General features: G+C 43.8%; 1 protein-coding gene across 1 annotated transcript in view; it reads right to left on the bottom strand.

Moving 5' to 3' along the window:
- Nucleotides 1-20135, bottom strand: part of Bmper (BMP binding endothelial regulator) — a 250055-nt gene that overhangs the window by 77596 nt on the left and 152324 nt on the right. The window contains exons 12-13 of the mRNA XM_036193923.1: nt 9209-9538; nt 2454-2790 (exon numbers count right to left, since the gene is read on the bottom strand). Of these exons, the coding sequence (XP_036049816.1) occupies nt 2454-2790; nt 9209-9538 (667 nt within the window). The remainder of the gene's footprint in view (nt 1-2453; nt 2791-9208; nt 9539-20135) is intronic.

The following is a 20135-nucleotide window of genomic DNA, read 5'->3' as shown; positions in this document are numbered from 1 at the left end:
CAGGGAATTCTCACTCAGCATCTTATTTTTCCACGTGCAGATTGGATCTGGACTAGTCCACGAAGCACATGTGAACTGTTTTGTTCCTCAGACCCAGTAATTTAGCTCCCTCAAACACAAAACAGAGGCCAGGCTGATCTGAGATACCCTTTCAGTTGGTGCCTGTACTCACCAGGCTTGCTGTCAGGCATTCCTGAGTCTGCAGGTCAGACTAAGTACTGAAAACATCTGCGGCTTAGAGACAGCTTCCAGAACACCTGCAGACCCACAGAAAGAATTGCCCAGAGAAGACAGAATTCCTGACAAGATGAGTTACTGAGCAGAAAGAAGTGGGGGTGACTACCCTATAATTTAAAGCCTTACCCCACATCCAATGGAGGACTAATATCCAAAATGCATAAAGAACTCAAGAAACTCAGTATCAACTAAAAATTGAGGTATGGCCCTAAACAGAGAATTCTTTTCTTTTCTTTCTTTTCTTTTTCCTTTTTTTTGAGCCCGTCCTGGATCTCACTCTGCAGATCAGGCTGGCCTCGAACTCATAGAGATCCACCTGGCTCTGCCACCCAAGTGCTGGGATTAAAGGTGTGCACCACTACTGCCCAGCTGAGAATTCTTAATAGAAGAATCTCAAATGGCTGAGAAACATTAAATGTTCAACATCCTTAGCCATCAGGGAAATGCAAGTCAAAACTACTTGGAAATTCCCTCTTCCACCTGCCAGAATGGCTAAAAAGATCAGTAACACAAGTGACTGCTCGTGCTGGCCAGGATATGGAGCAAGGGAACATGCTCTGGTTTTTGTGGGAGTGCACACTTGTACAGCCACTGTAGAAGTCAATAGGGCAGTTCCTCAGAAAATCGGTAATTGATCTACCTCAAGACCCAGCTACACCACTCTTGGGTGTACACCCCAGAGACACTCCATCTTACCACAAGGACACTTGCTTGATTATGTTCATAGTGGCTTTACTCATAATAACCAGAAACTGGAAACAACCTGCATGTTCCTCAACTGAAGAAATGGGTACAGGAAATGTGGGCATTTACACAATGGAATATTACTCAGCTGTTTTTTAAAAAAATGACAGCATGAAGTTTGAAGGCAAATGGATGGAACTAGAAAAAAATCATCCTGAGTGAGGCAACCCAAACCCCAAAAGACAAAAATGATATGTAGTCACTTTTAAGTGGACATGAGCTGTTAAGTACGGGATAATCATGCTACAATCCACAGACCCAGAGAGGCTAAGTGATAAAGAGAGCTCTGGGGGGATGCATGGATGTCTCTGAGACCAGAGGCAGCTGGGGATGGGACCTGGAGGGACCAAGTGGAGAATGAAAGGGTGGAAGGAGAGAGTACAGGGAGGGACAACTGGAATTGGGGGAGGGGAGGCCAGCAATGTGGAAACTTCTGGAATCTAGGAGGGTGACCCTAGCAATGACTCCTAGTAACAGAGGATATGGAGCCTGAACTGGGCATCTTCTGTAACCAGGCAAGGCTTCCAGGGGTGGGACTGGGACATCAACCCAGCCACAAAGCCTTTGACCTACAACCTGGCCTGCCTGCAAGATATGCTAGGGCAATGGTGGCCCAGAGATTGTGGCCAACCAATGACTGATCTAAATTGAGGCCCATGCCACAAGAGGGGCCCTACACCCAACACTGCCTGGATGGCCAGGATTCATAAGTTGGATAGCAGAGAGACCTAGGGTAAAACCAAACATGACTGCTTCCCCCTCAAAAAAAAATTAAATGATTCCTAATTATACTGCACTACACTCACAGATCAGTGCCTAGCCCAGTTGTCATCAGAGAGGCTTCCTCCAGCATCTGACGGGAGCAGATGCAGTGACCCAGCTAAACATTAGGCAGAGCTCCAGGAGCCTTGCCGAAGGGGTGGGGGAAGAGGGAGATTATAGGAGCCAGGGTGGTCGAGGACACAGCCCACAGAATCAACTAAGCAGGGCTCCCAGGGGCTCCCAGAGACTGGAGCCTGCATGGGTCTGCACCAGGTCCTTTGCACACCTGTTATAGTTGTTAGCTTGGGGTTTTGTGGAACTCCTAAAAGTGTGAATGGGGTGACTTTAACTTTTTTGCCTGTTGTGGGGACCCTTTTCCTCCTACTGGGTTCCCTGATCCAACCTTGATATAAGGGTTATTTTATTATTATTTTTTTAACCTAATCTTATTGCGTCTTGCTATGACATGTTCGGTTGATATCCCTGGAAGGCCTGCTGTTTTCCAAAGGGAAACAGAAAAGCAGTGGATCTGAGGGAGATGGGAGGTGGGGAGGACTAGAAAGAGTGGAGGAAAAAATCTTCAGTCAAGAAGTACTGTATGAGAGAAGAATAAGTAAAAGAAAAACAAAAAGACATGACACACTTGGTTCCCAGATCAAGCATACTCTCAGTCTGTAATCCAAACCTGTCTGTCAGCACAGTGAATTTACCTGTAGAAGGTGGTGTAGTCCACTGTTGAGTGGCAGGTCTGAAACTCCCAGGACTTGAGTTTCTGGCATTCTCGATGGGCTCTGAGCTTGACCTTCACTGTGCCTTGACATAGCTCAGGCACTGGTTTTCTCTGTGGTCTGTTGCAGAATTCATTGGACTCTGCCCTCCATGACTCGGCAAAGTCATCCACATCGAACTTGAAGTTTCCATCTCCACCAATCAGGTCATCACGTTTATGGCCATTGTAGTTGCCACAGAGACCACAGAGCTTGCCCTTGAGATGAGGGGCGGCCATAACCTCCACAAAACTGTCTCCATCCCAGGATATCTCCAAACCTAGACGATAAGAGGACAGGAGGATCACCACCATGAACATTTCAATAACTCCCCACCCACCCTGGAACACCCCAACAATTTGCCACCCACCCACCCCCTGCCCATCTTTACCCAATACATATGCCATCAGTCTTCAGGGAGCAACTCTAACTACTGTCCAGACTCTTAATTGCCATTTAATCTCATCATATTCAATCTTACATAAATTAAATAAATGATTTCATTTGGAGAGCTTAGGATTTACCAACTGTGTAAAATTTCCCCTTGTAATATCTTCTGTGCTTAGAGTCTGACCTCCATAGAAAATTACTGTCACTGCAGTATTCTAGAGTTTATTTTTAATTTTTCCTAAAATAGTAGTACTTGTCCAAACTGTCTTTGCTCCTGCAATGACGATTATAATATGGAAATGCAAAGGAATAAGCACAGCACTCCTAATGTCTTTTTCATCTCTTTATCCAAATACTCTATGTAATTATCCCTTTAAATATCAAGGGAAATTTCCTAAACTGTCTGCTATAATGAGAATATTAAAGGAATACATATACAAGCTGTGCCTAAATATTCTTTAGAAAATGACACTTGAATCCATGAAAGCTTCCACTTCTTGTCATGACTCTTGAGACACAGACCACCAAAAGACATTCTCTGGAGGTGAATGGTTAAGAGCCCATTTACTTTGGTGCCTCGGTCCCTGGGATGTGCACAAGGTTCAATATCTGAGGAGGTTAAGGAGACTACCAGGATGCAGGCGAAATTTCCTCTTGCGTACGTACCATCAGACCAGTACTTCCTTCCTTACACACACACACACACACACACACACACACACACACACACACACACACACAGTCTTTGCTTAGTTTTGTTGAACTGAGGAAAATGTTTGAAGATCTGTGTGAAAATATGGAATTTTTACCGGAAATGCTAGGCTAAGGTATGAGGACCATCTCTAGCCACGGATACCTCTGAGTGGTGAACTTCTATGACACATGTAGGAAAGTCAGGCTGTATTACAGTGGCATGGTACAGAGAAGTCTGACTAGGCAGTCAAGAAGAAGCAACATCAAATCCACCCTGATATCGTATGTGAAGCTACTGCCCTGAAGAGAGAGGAGAATTCTACTTGAAAAGCCATTGAAGGTCCGGCATAACAAAAATGACTAAGCTTTTCTACTGTTCTAAGTGCACATTTGCACCATTTCACCTCAGTAATTTCTGGCAGGACCCGAGCCCCAGGTGACTGCTGAAGAGCCACCGTAGCATGAACTCCAGAGAGTCTCAACAATACCTTTATGTGGATGTCTGCCCTGGACATCTTCATCCCTGTCTGCTAAGGGGAGCAGTATGAGAGGAAGCCTTCTAAACAGGAGAGCCCTGCCTATCCTGATTCTCTCATTCATAGGCTCTTGGGCTCCTAATAAAAGTAAGCTTTCTTTTTGCTTGTTCTGAGCCTCTGGAAAGAGGAAAAGTGACTTTTCTGCTTTGGTCCTGAATTGCCAACTAGGCAGATGAGCAAATGTTCAGAGTTTGGGGATGAAATAAGGATAAGTCTGAGGGAAGGGAAGGAGGGAGGGAGGGAGGGAGGGAGGACAGGAAGGGAGGAGGGAGGGAGGACAGGAAGGAAGGAAGGAGGGAGGGAAGGAAGGAGGGAGGGAGGAAGGGAAGGAAGGAAGGAGGGAGGAAGGGAAGGAAGGAAGGAGGGAAGGAAGGAGGGAGGGAGGGAGGGAGGGAGGGCAGGAAGGAAGGAAGGAGGGAAGGAAGGAGGGAGGGAGGAAGGAAGGAAAGAGGAAAGGGTAAAAGAGAATTGGTCTTGTTGGGATATGAAGTTTCCATAAGGCCATGCCTTCAGGGTAACAGAGGAGATATGAGACAGACGTCCAGAGCACAGACTCTAACCCAGAAGTTCCTAGGTAGGAACATGGTGATGGGGGAAAGAAGGTTAGCCGAATGGCTTTCCCACGAGAAAGCCACACAGATGCCACAAAATAGTTACTTTATGGAGAGCTACTGGTAAAATAAACAAGTGGCCCCAAACTGAAATTCTTAAGGAAAAAAATAAAAAATGAAAAGAAACCACTCTGTGCTAAATGGGAAGAACAGAGCATTCTAAATCCAAGGCAAATGGCTGAAAAGCTTCTTGGTTAGGAGAAAATGCTGAGTTCAAAGGAACAATTTAATAGATTTGGAAAAGGAAGAATAAAAGAAGGCCGTAGGATAAGAGTCTCAGGAGAAATTTGGCGAAGAGGGCCAGTGAGGGCACCAGGTAGGACAGAAGAGACGTAGGGCTGGGACACCCACACAGCACCTTGCATGTGGTCCTGTGTGAGACATGGTGCCAAGCATGAGAGCCCTGGCTGTAGTATAACACCACGTCCATTTCTGCATACCCTACCCTCTGAGTACCTGGCTCATAGAACGGACTCCGTAAATGAAGGAATCAACCCTGTTGATGCTAAGGCATTGATTCTGTAAAGCCAACTAAATTCCGAGTTTCATGCTAGTTAAGACACTGAAATAACTGTTTTGAAAGAAGGCAAACACAGTATAAAATGATTTGTAGTATGCTCTCCAAGGTGCAAAAGAAACCTGACCTCACAAGCCTGCAGCCGGGCAGTTACTCAGCAAGAAAAACGAGGAGAGAAAATCACTTCCATCCCAAGTCCAGCTTTCAGAGCCCAATTCCAAAGATTTTCCGTGTTGCAAAATTTTCCAAACTGCAAATCTCTTTCTTAGACAGCAGGCAAACACTGCTCTTCTAAGTACCACAAATAGTGAAGAATTTACACCCAAGGGGGTCCAGTGTCACCACTGACAATGATAAAATAACTCTGAACCTTTGGGCAACTTAGTCCTGCTAATTCAAAGGTGGAGAACAAGGATATCGCTGTGTTCTTTCTCCACAGGGGTCTAGTGGTCTGCACATGCCTGCAGATGTGTAGACTCGCTGTGTCTTTAGTAAAGTCTGCTCAAAACTCATGACATCTCATTTATAAAACATGGTCCCCAAAGTGTTCATCTTTCTTCGTTACTAGTACATTGAGATTATCCCTGACCAGTGCCAGGCTTCATACAGGGGGAAGTGAATTTTCTCCTATAGATGTCTTTGTTGTGCTATCACTTACATCTGTGTCTGTGTGAATTCTTTTACCCTTTATGAGAGTAAAATCCTTATGAGACAGGGTTAGCATAGGCTAGAAGCTAATAGCTGGCACTGAAGGACTGGCTCTTCTTTAAATGGGCATCTCAAGAGAGGAAAACACCACGAAAGGGCTGGAGGGGCAGGAGAGAGTCCTTTCTGCAGCTTGGATGGCTTCCCCAGCTCTCTGCAGGAGAAACTGGGTAGAAATAGCTAGCCGTCATCGAGCTAATGCTGAAGCAAATATGCCATCTGGGCCTGTGAGCAGCGGCTGCAGCCCTTCCCCTTTAAGGAAGGGCCTTCAAGTTTCCCCTTCTTGCCAATGGGTGTTCCCCACCCTGCTCTTTGTACTGTTTTGGTTTCTGGTTACTGATGCTTTCACTATAGCCCACTTAGAGAGAGTCGTATATATTCCATAATGAGGTATAAAACTAGATGGTTTTTCTGTTCAGGTTTAATACCAAGATACATAGAGTTCAAGGAGTGTGCAGCTGTACAAATAAAATAATTAAAAACATGTTCCTCATGTACAGACGCTCTCAGGTAGATCTAATGTAACTCAGGGAGAGCTGATGAGGTGAACTGATAACAGAAAAAAGTCGACATCTACATTACTGGCTAAGAACGCAGTTTGCATAGGGTGTGTGGTGAGGGTCAGCGGGGCTGCTAAGAGCAGTCATTAGCAGGGAGGCAGCAACAGCCAGATTCGGCCACACTGCCACCATGTGGGCCACTCAGCCAGATCCCATCATCAAGGGCTAAGTCTCTAACCCACAAAGACAAAAGGAGCAGCCTCTCTTCCTCCCTCTCCTCCAGCCTCAGGCCTGGGGTGGGCTGCTGTTTTGAAGATAGTCTACCCTTTGATCGATCTAGCTTGTGAAAGAAAACAAAACTCAGAGGAAGATGAGCACTCGAGGGAAATGCCATGTTATTTGAAATAAACAATCAATGGGTGATAAAAATGAAAGTATCCCTAAGGAGTAGTTCCAACCAAGTTGGCTAGACCAGAGTGAAAACACTGTTGTCTGGGAAGCCAGGCACTTCCTTCAACACGAAGTGCAAGGGAAGTTTAGCGCTCAGGAATACCAGCTCTTCTGCAGGAAGCAGGCTTGTGTGAGTTGTGCACCGCAGACCATCATTCAGCTGGGTGTGAGGGGTGCCATGCAAATTACTTGCATCACGGAAAGAGAGATGGAAAAATAAAAGAAATTGGAAGATTGAGCTCAAGGCCCAGAGTAGTAAAATTCACTAATCTGATTATGGTATTTATGAGCTATCATTATTTTCTTTGCAGCCCCATCCATCCTTTTGCTCAGTTTTACAACATGGAATCGTACAAAGAACATACTTATTCCATAAGGTTTTGCCAGCTGTCCATGGAACAGTGTTGAATGTCCTAGGCTGTTAGTAATCTTCCAGTACTTCTTTGAGAGCTGGGCCATGACTGACTAATAATTTCCATATCAGTACGATCCATTGTGTCTCACTGGCTTGCAAACAGATAGGCAGGATGCTTCTAATTACTTCTGTGTAATAACAGCCCATTTTGGACATACTTTACAGGGAGCCAGGATGTCGGCTCCTTTAAAGGAAAGAGCTGGGGTCTGAGCTTTAGAGTGCCATGTCACTTAGATGGGACAAGAGCTGTCTAGATTTTCTGAGTAGGCCTAGGTCCCTTAGATGAATGAGGAGAGTACTTCAAACCTAAGAGGTAAGGGACATTTTTTCTTTGCTGAATGTCCCTATCCATTCACACTTAGTACCATCTCACTACCTAAAAGCTTAGTACCATCTCAGTGCCTAAAAGCTTCTAGACTCCACGACGGCATCTTGCCCTGCTTAGGTAAGCTGGCATTTTATAGGTTTAAGCCAGTTTATCAAAATATATATTTGGCTTGAGTTGTAACGATTGCAATGGTTCTGAAATAACAGCAACAACAAACACTAAATAAACTAGAACTCAGTTGATGCATTCCCATTATGAAATTCTCAACAGTGAAAAAGCAAACAGAAAAAAGGTTGGTTCACTGATTCTTTAAAGTATTATGCTTGAAGAATTGGCATATACCAGGAAACCTCATAATGCAATATCCAACTACTATCATGCCTTAACCAAAGGTGGTATGCCAGGAACCACACGGATGAGGCAGTGGTGCAAATGAGCTGAACTGCTTCTCTGAGGATGACAAAGAACAAACTAGATTCTGCTTCCAAAATGTTCTTCTGAGGTAACACCTAGCATGCCAGGATTTGACCATGTAGGCCCCTGGCAACTGAAAACAGCTTGATGATGGAGTGTAAGTGCTTGGCACAGTGGGCCTAAGGCTACTGCAGAGAAAAGGCCTCATCTCTATACTTCCAAGGTCCAGCTGGAGGAAACTCTTTCAAAGCCAGCCTTGAAGTGTCCTGTAGCAGAAATAATGTTCCTGGCTATCAGCTAGCAGAACAACCTCCCCCAGTGTCCACAGGCCTGCTGACCACGCATGGCTCCTGTCCCTACACTCTCATTGGCATGCCCACACAAGGTTGCTGCATTCTTCCCAGCATAAGATAACCAAAGGAAATCAGGCTCGCTGAGAGCACGCCCTTCTGCTGTGAACACTGATCTGGGCCTTTTGTGCTCTTCTGGTTTGTTTTTAAGGTCCTTGGAACTGAAGCTGGGGCCTCACACAGGCTAGGCAAGCACTCCACCATAAAACTGTGTTTCTATCTCTCCTGTTACCTTTTTTCTTGACCTGTGAGTCTCTTGCATCAGACCCCCTCAGAGCTGGGGAGCCGACTGGTGCCATCCGGCTGCCCCCGCCCTTCTTTGGAACAGCAACTTGTACTAAAGCTGTTTACTTCTGAGAACCCTCCCACTCACTCTTTGGACAGTTCCTACCAAGGAAACCCTCCTTCTCGCAGATGTGAAACTGCACATGGCTGGCTGATCTAAGAGAAATTTGACAGTTCCAAGCTGGACATGGGTGCCCTAAAATAGCAACAAAGCTGGGAAGAGGTTACTTGGAGGGTACCGCTGTTATTTTCAGAATGAGAGAGGAAAGGATCTGGATGTCCCAAAGTCGCCAAGACTGGCGTGGCTGGTGTCCAGGTGCAAGGCTCTGCCTAGTACAAATGTCCATGGTTATTTCATAGCCTCTTTAGGACGTGCCTCTCCCCCAGATGGGCAGGAGACAAGGCTGGTTCCCATAAGCAAGAAGGAGGCACACTCCAGAAGCTGCTGCTGCTGGCGTGGTGAGCAGAATATAGGTCAGAGGGAGGCCACAGAAGAAGCCCCACCTGCTCTGGTGGTCACTTTCAAGAGGTAGCCGTCCAGGTCGATGTGGAAGTCCGGGGTGTGGCAGGGCAGCGCAATGCGGGAGCCGTTCCAGCGCACGGTGAGGTGCTGTTGCAGGCTGACAGTGCTGTCACCCAGCACCAGCTCCACAGACTTGGTCCAGGAGAAGGAACGGGTCCGGCGAGCGTCGTTCTTCACCAGCACCTGAAAAGGTGAGGCAGGGGAGGAGCAGTCCTTTGTCAAAACATACTGACATGTCCCCTGAAAGTTAAATGTCCGTCCATCAAAGGTGTTGTAGTGTGGATCTCCGAATACAGTGCAAACACCGGGTTCTGTGAATGAGAGAGACCAAAGCAGGGTCACAACCAAGGCAGAGGTGCAGAGATCAGAAATCCCTAACGCTAAGCTGGGAGAGAACCTTCCAGGTAAGAGGCTTGGGAGGGATTCATTAAAGGAATCAAGGTTTGAAACGAAACGGGATGAGTGGTATGAAAGTTTTACTTGTTTTTCTCATGATTTCTTCAGTGTGTCCATGTTTACAGATGACTTCCAATGTCAAAGTTCTGAGGAACATCTCTATGCTGTAGCCTGGCATGCTTCCATGAGCCAAGGAATTGCTTTAAGGCTTTACTCCATAACCCACATAAACAAGAAATCAAGCATATAAATAAATAGCAGCAAGACTATATACCACTTGAAAACAAGAAGTGTAAATTGTTATATTTCTAAACTTGGGATTTTAATCGTGTGTGTGTGTGTGTGTGTGTGTGTGTGTGTGTGTGTGTGTGTACAGTGTTGCTGAAAAGGCAAGAAAAGGCTTTTGGATCCCCTGGAGCTGGGTGATGGGGGCTGTAAGTTGCCCGATGTAGGTGCTAGGAGCTGATCTTGAGTCCTCTAGAGGAGCAGTACATGCTCTTTCAGTAAACAATTTTTATTTTATGTTATTGATGTTTTGCCTGCAAGTATAGCTGTATGAGGGTATCAGAACCCTGCAACTGGAGTTACAGACAAGTGTGAGCTGCCATGTGGGTGCTGGGAATTTAACCTGGGTCCTCTGGAAGAACAGTCAGTGCTGTTAACTGCTGAGCATTCTCTCCAGCTCCACAGTATATGCTCTTAACCACTGAGACATTGCTCTAGCTCCTAGAATATGCTTCTTATATTTTGATCCAGATGCTAAAATCTAATGTTAAATTTAAAAGTAAATTGGAAGATTCTTTAGTACATGGGGCCCAATAGACCCCCATACTTTGAAACATCATTAATTCATATTTATGAAAGCAAAGGTCAGTACTCTGTGGCATCTCAGTGGCTTTATAGAAAATTAAATATTTTTTAAAATAAAAATTGGTTTCAGAAGAAGGATTTGTTATCTGTTTCTAACAAGGCACACACCCTCAGGAAATTTATTTAGAGAAAGTGTCCCAAATAATGCAAAGCAGATGGGCATATGCTTAGAGCACAGTACCCAGGAGGCTGAGGCAAGAAGATGCTAAGCTAGAGGCCAGCCGCAGCTGCATGGTGACGCCTCCTCTCAGACAAAAAGAAAAACAACATAGGCAAAAGCAGGGCAAGTTCCAGCCAACACCAGAACAATCAAGTCAAGAACAATCAGAACAAGTGACCGGATCAGGGGTGTAAGACTGACATGGTTAGCAAAGGATCAACTGGTGCTCTTGAACCTTCTAGGCTGAAAGAGATGTCCCCAAATAAAGAAATAAGTAAATAAGTAAATAAACAAATTAATAAATGAATGAATGAAAAGAGATGGCCCAGACTGTGTGGGGTCAGAACTGAGCCCAGAGGACAGCTGAGCTGGAGACGGCAATGGCACCAATGTCAAGTTCACTTTGTGCCCCCATGGTGTATGGAGAATAATGCTGCTTCAGGGTACAGCTCATCACTAGTCCCATGGGAAGCCATATAAATCCCATACATTTGGAATTTACAAAAGTAATTGCTGTATCTATCTTTTTTTTTCTGCCTTTTTATTTCCGTCTTTGTCACAGACCAGAAAAATAAAATAAATAAATGAGAGTTTCAGAAATATAGAAACATTTCAATGAACAATTATATTCAAGAACATCTATAAGGCACCATTGTGGGGGTGGAAGAAGTGGATGGGTTTGGCAGTGATATTTGAATTCAGTGTCCATTTCCAACCCTTCCTTATTTGTATCTTATCCATTTTCATTGTTACTCCCATCTTACCACTGCTATGCATTGGGTGTGCCCCCACCATCCTGACTCCTCCATCTAGTCTTCCTTCTCTTGACTTCTTCTTCTCAGTGCATTTTTTCCATCCTTGCTTCATGGGATGGACTCCAAACCCACCTTTTCCCACTGTTCCTCACTCTTTAACTTAGGGAATCCACTGCAGGCAAGAAAACCTTGCATGTTAGTCGACAGGGTGAAGGCAGTGTGCAGCCCAGGAGGCAAGAGTTCAGAGTTAGTACTGGCCTCTTACATTGTGCTCCAAATTCAAGTTTGTTACTTAGGTTTGACCGTTTTTTATCTCACTGTCTCAGCATGTTAGCACAGAACCAGCTGAAAGTCTTGAACCTTCAAGGCTGGGAGAGATGGCCTCAGATCAGAAAAGCCTAAACACTATCACACTACCAAAGGGGCTAGCATCCTGATCCTAAGAGTGTTCTGGAAGCTGTGAACAGGTCTGGGCCTTTCCACATCTGGCACTACATTCTCTTGGGACAATTTTCCTGCCCCAGTGGCAACTGTGGCTTCTCTTGATGTCCTGATCAATTGCAATGAAATTATCATTAATCAAAGCGTTAGTGACCAACAGTTGCCAAAAGTTCACTCCCCTTGGTAGCACTCTGCATGGCTACTGATGATGGAGCATCCTCAGAAAATTGACAGACTGTCTCCGAACATTAGACAAACAGCTAAGCACTTCACAGTAGACCCATAACATGGGCTGTCATCTAGTCATCGAAAACATTTGTGAATGATCCTTAACTAAGGAAATGCTTTTGTCATAGTAAGTGAAAAAACATCAGCAAATTTCTGTTCTTCAATTCTAGGATTATCTTACACACACACACACACACACACACACACACACACACACAGAGAGAGAGAGAGAGAGAGAGAGAGAGAGAGAGAGAGAGAGTAAACAACCTTTACTTCTTGGTGGAACGTTCTTCCATACGTTTTTCTGGTTTGGTTTGGTTTTGTCTTTAATAATGAAGTGTGGGTACTCAGAGATAAAGCCAAATGTGTGACAAAGCAAATCCTGAGAGAAGCGATCGAAACTAGACTACCCTGAACTGGCCTCAGGAAGCCTGAGTTTGCTCTTGGCTGGACAAGAGGTCATGAGGGAGATCCAGAAGAGACCCAGAAAATGGAAATTGTGTGTGAACAGGCCTGTCAGGAGAGATATTTTTTAAGAGTCTTTAATTCGTAGGAGAGAAGAGTTTGGAAGTTGGTATGATTTCCTGTGTGACTGCAACATAGAAGCAGCCAAAAACATTTCAAGACTCTGAGGAGGCTTGAGAATTATGTGTTACACGTGGGAACATTCGAATCATGAGCTGAAATCATTGTGAAGTTTTGGCCCCTTTTCCTGGCACCCAAAGGTCCTCATGCCCGATCCCAGAGGTGTGGGCTAACACATGCCATCAGATACCTAAGAGTAAGACTGCCAGTGTTGCAGAAACCTGCCTGCCCAGGCCGGAAGCATCCAGATAATCCTTAGGGGACAAAAGCGGGCAGTGCACCCTCACAGCTATTTCCAGTAGAGCCAGTCAAATGTGCTGCAGTCCAAGATGTCCAGATGTCTGGTCACACTATTCTGGAAAGCTTGGCTCAGCGCATAAGAGGACCAAGAAGGAACTGTGGAAACAACTTGTTTGAATGCGCCTAAGGCCAGAGGATGGAAAAGAATATTCCAGTTTCTTTGTGGCACATGGTTTCATAGTCTTGAAGTCAAATCTTTATCTGGGTTTTGTTGTTGTTTTATTTTTGGCATATGCAAATAAATGCACATGTCCAGAGACAAAGAGATCGAAAGTTAAAAACTCAAATATTTAAAACTTAAAAGTATTAAAAACTCTGCTTAGGCAATAGAATTATGTGTGACATTTCTCTTCTTTTTTATTTACACTTTCATTTCTTGTGAACTTTCAGAAAGGAATGTTGTCTTTAAAACCCAAAATTCCTTCATTAAAACATATCGCACTAATGAAGCACACGTATTAAGATTGCCATTTCTGAACATGCGGTTCTGATGTTTTTCTTTTAACTGCCTCAGACTGTTTTATTTTACCCTGGATGTACCTATTTTAATGAAATGCCTTTTCTCTGGGAGAAAACATCTCAAAACAACTGTCAAAGACTATTAAGTGAGAACTATAGAATCTCAGGAACAGAGACAAACCCGAGAGAGACTGGATAGACTAGTCTATCCCTTTCCCCCCCAAACAATTAAACACAGCAGAAAAGGGCAACGAAGAAACAAAAGCCCCTTCATGCTCTGTCGCCAAGAAGTAAGCAGTGTCTCCAGTTCCGGGTGTGTGTGTATGTTTATTTTCACAGAGGTTAGACAATCCTGTACATGAAATTTTATTTCCTAAATTTCACTTAACATGGCATAAGATTTCCACAGTCATTCAAGTATGTTTTCCTTTGAGAATCCAGGAGGGAATTTTCAGCCTCAGTCCATTACTGCTGCAGAGAGGGAGGTCTCTCCAGCGCCTTGCATGGGGATCAACACATTTCCGGAGTGGCGTCCTAACCATAGGGCACAACACATGTTAACATGGCTTTAAACCTTTCTCGGCTCAAACTTCAGGGAAACAGGTCCTGCAGGACTCTGAGTCACAGAGTCATGCTGAGCTTTGGGGACCTTAGTAGGGTGAGTTTCTGTGATGCCAAGTCTTGGGTGAGAAGCAGGAAAGGCTGGATTAGAAATACTGCCTGAGACAGGAGCCAGCTGCTATTTGCTGAGGTGATTTCTGACAGTGGTAGAGTCTGGTAAAAAGCAGGCCCTGGGTGTCTTCTACATACAAGAGCTCTGGCCTTGTGCAAGGTGTCAGTGACAGCTGTTAGCCCACAAGGCACTTGAAAGCCAACAGATGCTCCACCAGGTGGCACCTGAATGCCTGTGAGGATTGTACTTCCTCTAACTTTCCTGTAAGGGGTGGCACAGGGAAGTGTCTCAAGTGGCTCTATTCCCATCAAAGACAGCAAGTGATGTACATTAAAAAAGAAGAAAAAAATGAGTTTTTAAAAAAGCTACATAGGAATTTTGTCTCATATGGAAATTTTTTTCCCATATCACTGTAACTACATATACTCACCAATTTATTCCCCAACTTCAAAAACCAAATCTAAACTGACTGCAGAAGCCAAGCCACAGCTACCACTCCAGGAACTACCTAGTACATCCCAGTACTTCTCACCACTCCCTGAAGCTCAGCCTGTCTCACCCAAGACCTCACAGTTACATGTGCATGCATACACAAACACTTGCACACATGCATGTACACAAACACAAGTGAACACACATACATACACAAAAACACATACAAATACAAAAGACACATGCATACACATATGTGTATGCAAACATCACACAGCTTTCTATTTCTCTTTCTCTCTCTCTCTCTCTCTCTCTCTCTCTCTCTCTCTCTCTCTCTCTCTCTCCTCTGCTCTCTGGCTTCAATACTGTCTCCCCGAGTAATATTCCTAATACCTCAGCCAAGGCCATTTCTTTCTTCTCAATTCAAAGAGTAAAACTGATCTTTACCTTACAGAGTCTTTCACCGAGCCCAGTTGTAGGCTGCTTGGGTATCTTCCTGTCTCTGCTCTCCAAGTGCTTGGACACAGGGACAGCTCTTGACACTCGCTCTGTACACCCAAACTCAAGCTGGTAGGACCAACACTTTATCTGTCTCCTGACAATGTTAAGTCAAGTTTTACCTGACCCAGTGGTTATAATGTATTCGTAATTCCTAAGTCTGGCCTTGAGCTCCTTACATGTATACTTCTTAGTGCCCTGAGAGATCACTGCTATACTAGAGACTCTAAATGCATACACAAATATACATTAATTGTATTACAGCAATGCATGGCATAGTGCCTATTAAAAATCAACAAATATTTGCTGAAAATTGACTAATTAATTAAACAGTATATTTGGCTAAGAAGAAATGGGATACACTAAATTTACTAAAATAAATACAAGTGATGACATGTATTCATAAATAATTAATTGAATTATTTATGAACACATTTAGAACAAATACACTATTAGGGAAAACAGAAAAGTGAAGAATATTAAATGGAATTATATTTGGTGGCAAGAAAACCACCTGGGAAATCGGAGTCTGGAAGGTCAGTGCTCAGGTGGGCAGCAATCCTTCTCCCTTCATAAAGCCAATTTCTTCAGCTGAATAGACATATAGCCCACTGAAAAGATTCTCAGAGTCACAAAACTAGGAGAACAGAGCATAATTCTAACCCTACACTGACCAAGCTTGTGTGACAAGCTGATCCTGGGTCCTCAAGGAAAGCCACATCCTGATAATCAGAACTTGTGTATGTGGCATCGAATGGCCAAAGAACGGGATTTGCAAGAGGAGTCAGGCTTGATCATGAGCTGATCTGCAAAGTCAGACTCTATCCTATATGATCTGAGGGAAAAGAATACAATCCATTTGCTGAACTGTCGGTGGGGGCGGGTGGGCAGTGTCATGGAATAATACATTTTCATGAGAAGAATGGAACCAGCCATGGCTTTGAAGATAAAGGAAGAGGCCAAGGGTCAAGTGATACAGGTGGCCTTAGAAGCTGGGAAAGGCAAACATGACTCTGCTTGGGACTCTACAAGGAACACAACCTTGTTAGTGTCTTGATTTGAGCCCAGTGAGGCCTATTTCTGACTTTGCCCTCTTAGTGGTATGCAGCTGGGATTTTGGGGGGACTTCACTACAGTATCCACTGGAAACTAGTTACTTAGCACAGTCAAAGCATCCAGTGCCAACTGCCTGCATCAGGCACTATACCAGCTGTGCTGTGCTCTGCATTTTAATGTCTTGTTCCAGCCATACTGTGTCTCTGTACATCATGCAGTATTATAATAATTCCTTAGTAGTGAGTTTGCAGAAGGTCCCTGTAGCCCACAGTCACTCAGCCAATAGCACTACAATCTAGTCTCAGTGGTCCAAGGCCAGTGCCTCCCCGAGTGTGGTTCCACTGACAGCATACACTGCAACATTCCAGCAGACGGAATGGGAGAAGCTCTTGCCAGGAAAAATGTTTCTAGGATGTAGAGACTCTTAAGGCTGGTCAATGACCTCCCAGGACTGTCTGAATTTCAGATTAAGAACATCTATGGAGAAATCAGTTATAACATTCAGTGTATGGCTCTCCTATTTAATGTGTTCCTATTTCACCTCCCAACTTCAAGGCCTCAAATTTAAGGTCTATTTCAGCATTTTATCTCTATTTTCCAGAATGCAGGAAACTCACCAAGTTTTTTTCTTTCTTTCTTCCTCTTTTTTTTTCTACTAAGTAACTGTTTATTTCAGGGAGTCTGCTACATACCTAAGATCACTGCACCCACAAAAAAAAGAAGAAGAAAAATGCACTCTACTCTGCAAAGTTTTAATATAAACTTGTTGTAGAAGATATACTTGCTATTCCCACTAGACACAAGTTGACTGGATAGTGCCTTTTCCCTTTACAGTTCTCTTTCTAGTGGAGCTGTGCATCTGAAATGTGGAGATGTACTTCATCTCTCTACAAAATTTAGTCTACAGAATTAAAGCACTAAAGACCTTGGAAGAGAGTCCTGTATTTGAAACCTCATCTCACCTCGCCATTTAATGACCAACAGAGCAGACACAAGCTCCTTTGTGACGCAGGTTTCTTTACCCGAAGCTACTACATTGCAGATTCACTGAACAGATGCCAAAATTAGAGCTGATGCTCATGAAGAGTGACCATCGCTTTTCTTATTGTGAGAGCTACTGTAAGAGGAACATAGAGTACAGAGCTGGTGAAAATATAATGGGTTGAGTCCATCCATAAAAGACATACAAAACATAGTTTAGGGGCCAGAAAGAAGTTAGCCTTCTAGGCTACAGGAAGCGTGCCAGTAAAGCACAAACACAGGAAGGAAGCAGCTTGTACAAGAAGAGCAGAGACCGATCTGTCTGGAGCAAGGACTTGCTTCAGGGGACATGAGACACTCATACTGTGTAAATAAATTAGCCTGAGATTCGTTACCAGTCTGAGAAGTTTAAATATATTCCAAAGAACCAACATTTCTTAATGTGTTTCCTACAAAACATCAATCCCACCTGTTGGATTTCCATAGTAAAACTTTAAAAGCTCTGCAAGGCAGTGGAGGGGGTGTGCACGGTACTCTCTCACCCTCGTGAAAGCTCATAGTGCCCACTGCCACAGCAAAGGCTCTGAGGAGTTCTGCACCAAGGAAGTATGTTTAGGTCTACCCCATCCAGTATTCCTTAACATTTACAAACAGAGGATCTGTCTTGAAGATACTACTCAGGGCTATTCCTCAGCTCTAGGGTTTCATAGCATAAACCTTGGAAAGCTCAGCAGCGAAGGAAGATTGTCTAGATTTTTCATGAAAGATGAGTTTGGGTTCTGAAGTGATGCACATAAAGGACTGAAGGGAAGGAGATGGGGGTTAGTAGAAAACAACAGGATGAGGGTCCAGCTGTCATGGGAATAAAAAGGAAATTATTTATTAGAAAAACAGCATCAAGAGGCAATCAACTACACTTGATGATGATTAGCAACAAGGGAGAGAAATGCCAGAAATATGAGAAACAACATTCAGTCTCCAAACCTGCACAGCTGGGGGAATGTGGAGGCCAGAATTTAGTCAATAAATAGAGCTTGGAAAGAGCCACTAGCCCCTCCCACCAACTCCTAATTCAGATGATCTGGTAAATCAAAGGTAGTAACTGTTCATGAAGTTCAAATGCAGTACTCATAAGGAGAATTACTCCCTTGGAAGACTAGAAGCTAAGGTTTACTATATGACTCAAAGAACATGGAGAAGCGAGGCTGGTACTTTATCCCTGGTGACTAGTTTTCATGGTTCTGTAAAGTCTTATACACACTACAAAAGGAGCAAAGTAATCATCAGTCTCACCCATCTGTGCACTCTATAAACTACAATAGCAACTAGCCCAACAGGATAAGCCCACTGGCCCAATAGTAGCACAGAAGTTAAGGAGGTAACCAATCACTTTTTGGATACAAAGATTGTTTCATGAGATAGATCCCAAACTTGTCATTGTTTAAAGAGTCAAGAATCTGTGGCTAGATAGGACATAGGCCCTAGGGAAGAATCCAAGACTTTTATTCCAATAAATGCATATAGTGTTAAAATGATTCCTAATGCCATTCTATACCCATAGGTTAGACCATCTCTCAACCCTCATAAGAGAAGCTTCCTTCAGCAGTAGATGACAATTAGCATTAAGACCCATAACTAGTCAGTGTGCAGAGAAGTGGTGATGATTACAAGAGGAAAGAGTGGTAGAAAGAAACAATGTTTTCCAGACACAACAGGGAGATTGTACCTATGAACTCACAACGGTTGTGACAGCATGCACAAGACCTGTACAGACAAGCTCAAGCCAGATCAAATCCCATCAGACAGTGGGCAAGGTAGACATGAAATCCCATCACTAGGCAAGGAGCTATCGCCATATGGTAGCTGCTGGGAGAAGAAGGGTCAGGGTTTTTTTTTGTTTGTTTATTTGTTTAATGTTATGACTAATGGCACTCCAGGGAAGGTCCTACTCCCGAGATTAGTTGGGCAACACAAACTGATTTCAATAGGGAAGAAGCAGAAACCGAAGAAGCAGAAGAAGCAGAAGAGGAGGAGGAGAGGAGAGGGAGAGGGAGGAGAAGGAAAAGCAGATTAAACTCAGATTTGACTAAGAAGGGATCAGAGTATAAAGAATTGTTATGGGAGGAGTTGAAGAGTGAATATATTCAAGATACACTGCATGGAATTCTCAGAGAATTAATAAAATATTGCTTTAAAATTTCAAAGTTCCATGCCCGGCAGTGGTGACGCACGCCTTTAATCCCAGCACTTGGGAGGCAGAGGCAGGCAGATCTCTGTGAGTTCAAGGCCAGTGTGGGCTACCAAGTGAGTTCCAGGAAAGGCACAAGGCTACACAGGGAACCCCTGTCTCGAAAAAACAAACAAACAAACAAACAAATAAATAGATAAATAAATAAAATTTCAAAGTTCGAACAATTCTGAAATCAGTGTGAGAAAGGAGCATCTGTGGATGTAAATAAAAGGATGCAGGAATTGGAAGGACAGATCCATGCACTAAAGACAGACAGACACCCTGACCCAGCAGAGGAAGGGACAATGACTGGAGTGCAGAATGTGTATAAGATGAATTGCATATCCATGAGAAACACCTTGTATACAGTGAGTCATCTCTTATCTCTGTAAAAGTGAGAGCTGAAATATTATAACTCAAGAGATGACAGAAGTTAGGCTAACTTCACAAACACAATGTTTCTAAAGGCGAGTGGACACAACTGATTGCAAATAGAATTCTCTGTCACATGTAAATCTCATGTATTTGGAGGCAATCCTCAAAAATGAGTCAACATACAGTTAAAAGAGAACACAGAGGTATGCTTAAAGTTTGGGTTACAGAGTCTGGCAGATTATAGTATTAGCCGACCTCTCTCTGATTAACTTTTCTGACCTTCAGATCCTTTACTTCTAAGAGGGAGTAGAGAGTAGCTTCTACTTGGCAGGATCATCTTGAGAATTAAGTAGCAAAATGTGTGGACTGCTTGTCCTATAACCCCTGCTCTACCTCATTGCGAGCGGCTACACCAGCAGGAGTCTGGGTTTTGTTGATCTTATTTTACTTGTAGGAGATATGACCTCAG

This window comes from Onychomys torridus, chromosome 7, assembly GCF_903995425.1.
Source record: "Onychomys torridus chromosome 7, mOncTor1.1, whole genome shotgun sequence".
In the NCBI taxonomy this organism is placed as follows: domain Eukaryota; kingdom Metazoa; phylum Chordata; class Mammalia; order Rodentia; family Cricetidae; genus Onychomys; species Onychomys torridus.
Note: the sequence above shows the minus strand (reverse complement) of the source record. Positions and strands in the feature narration are given on the sequence as shown.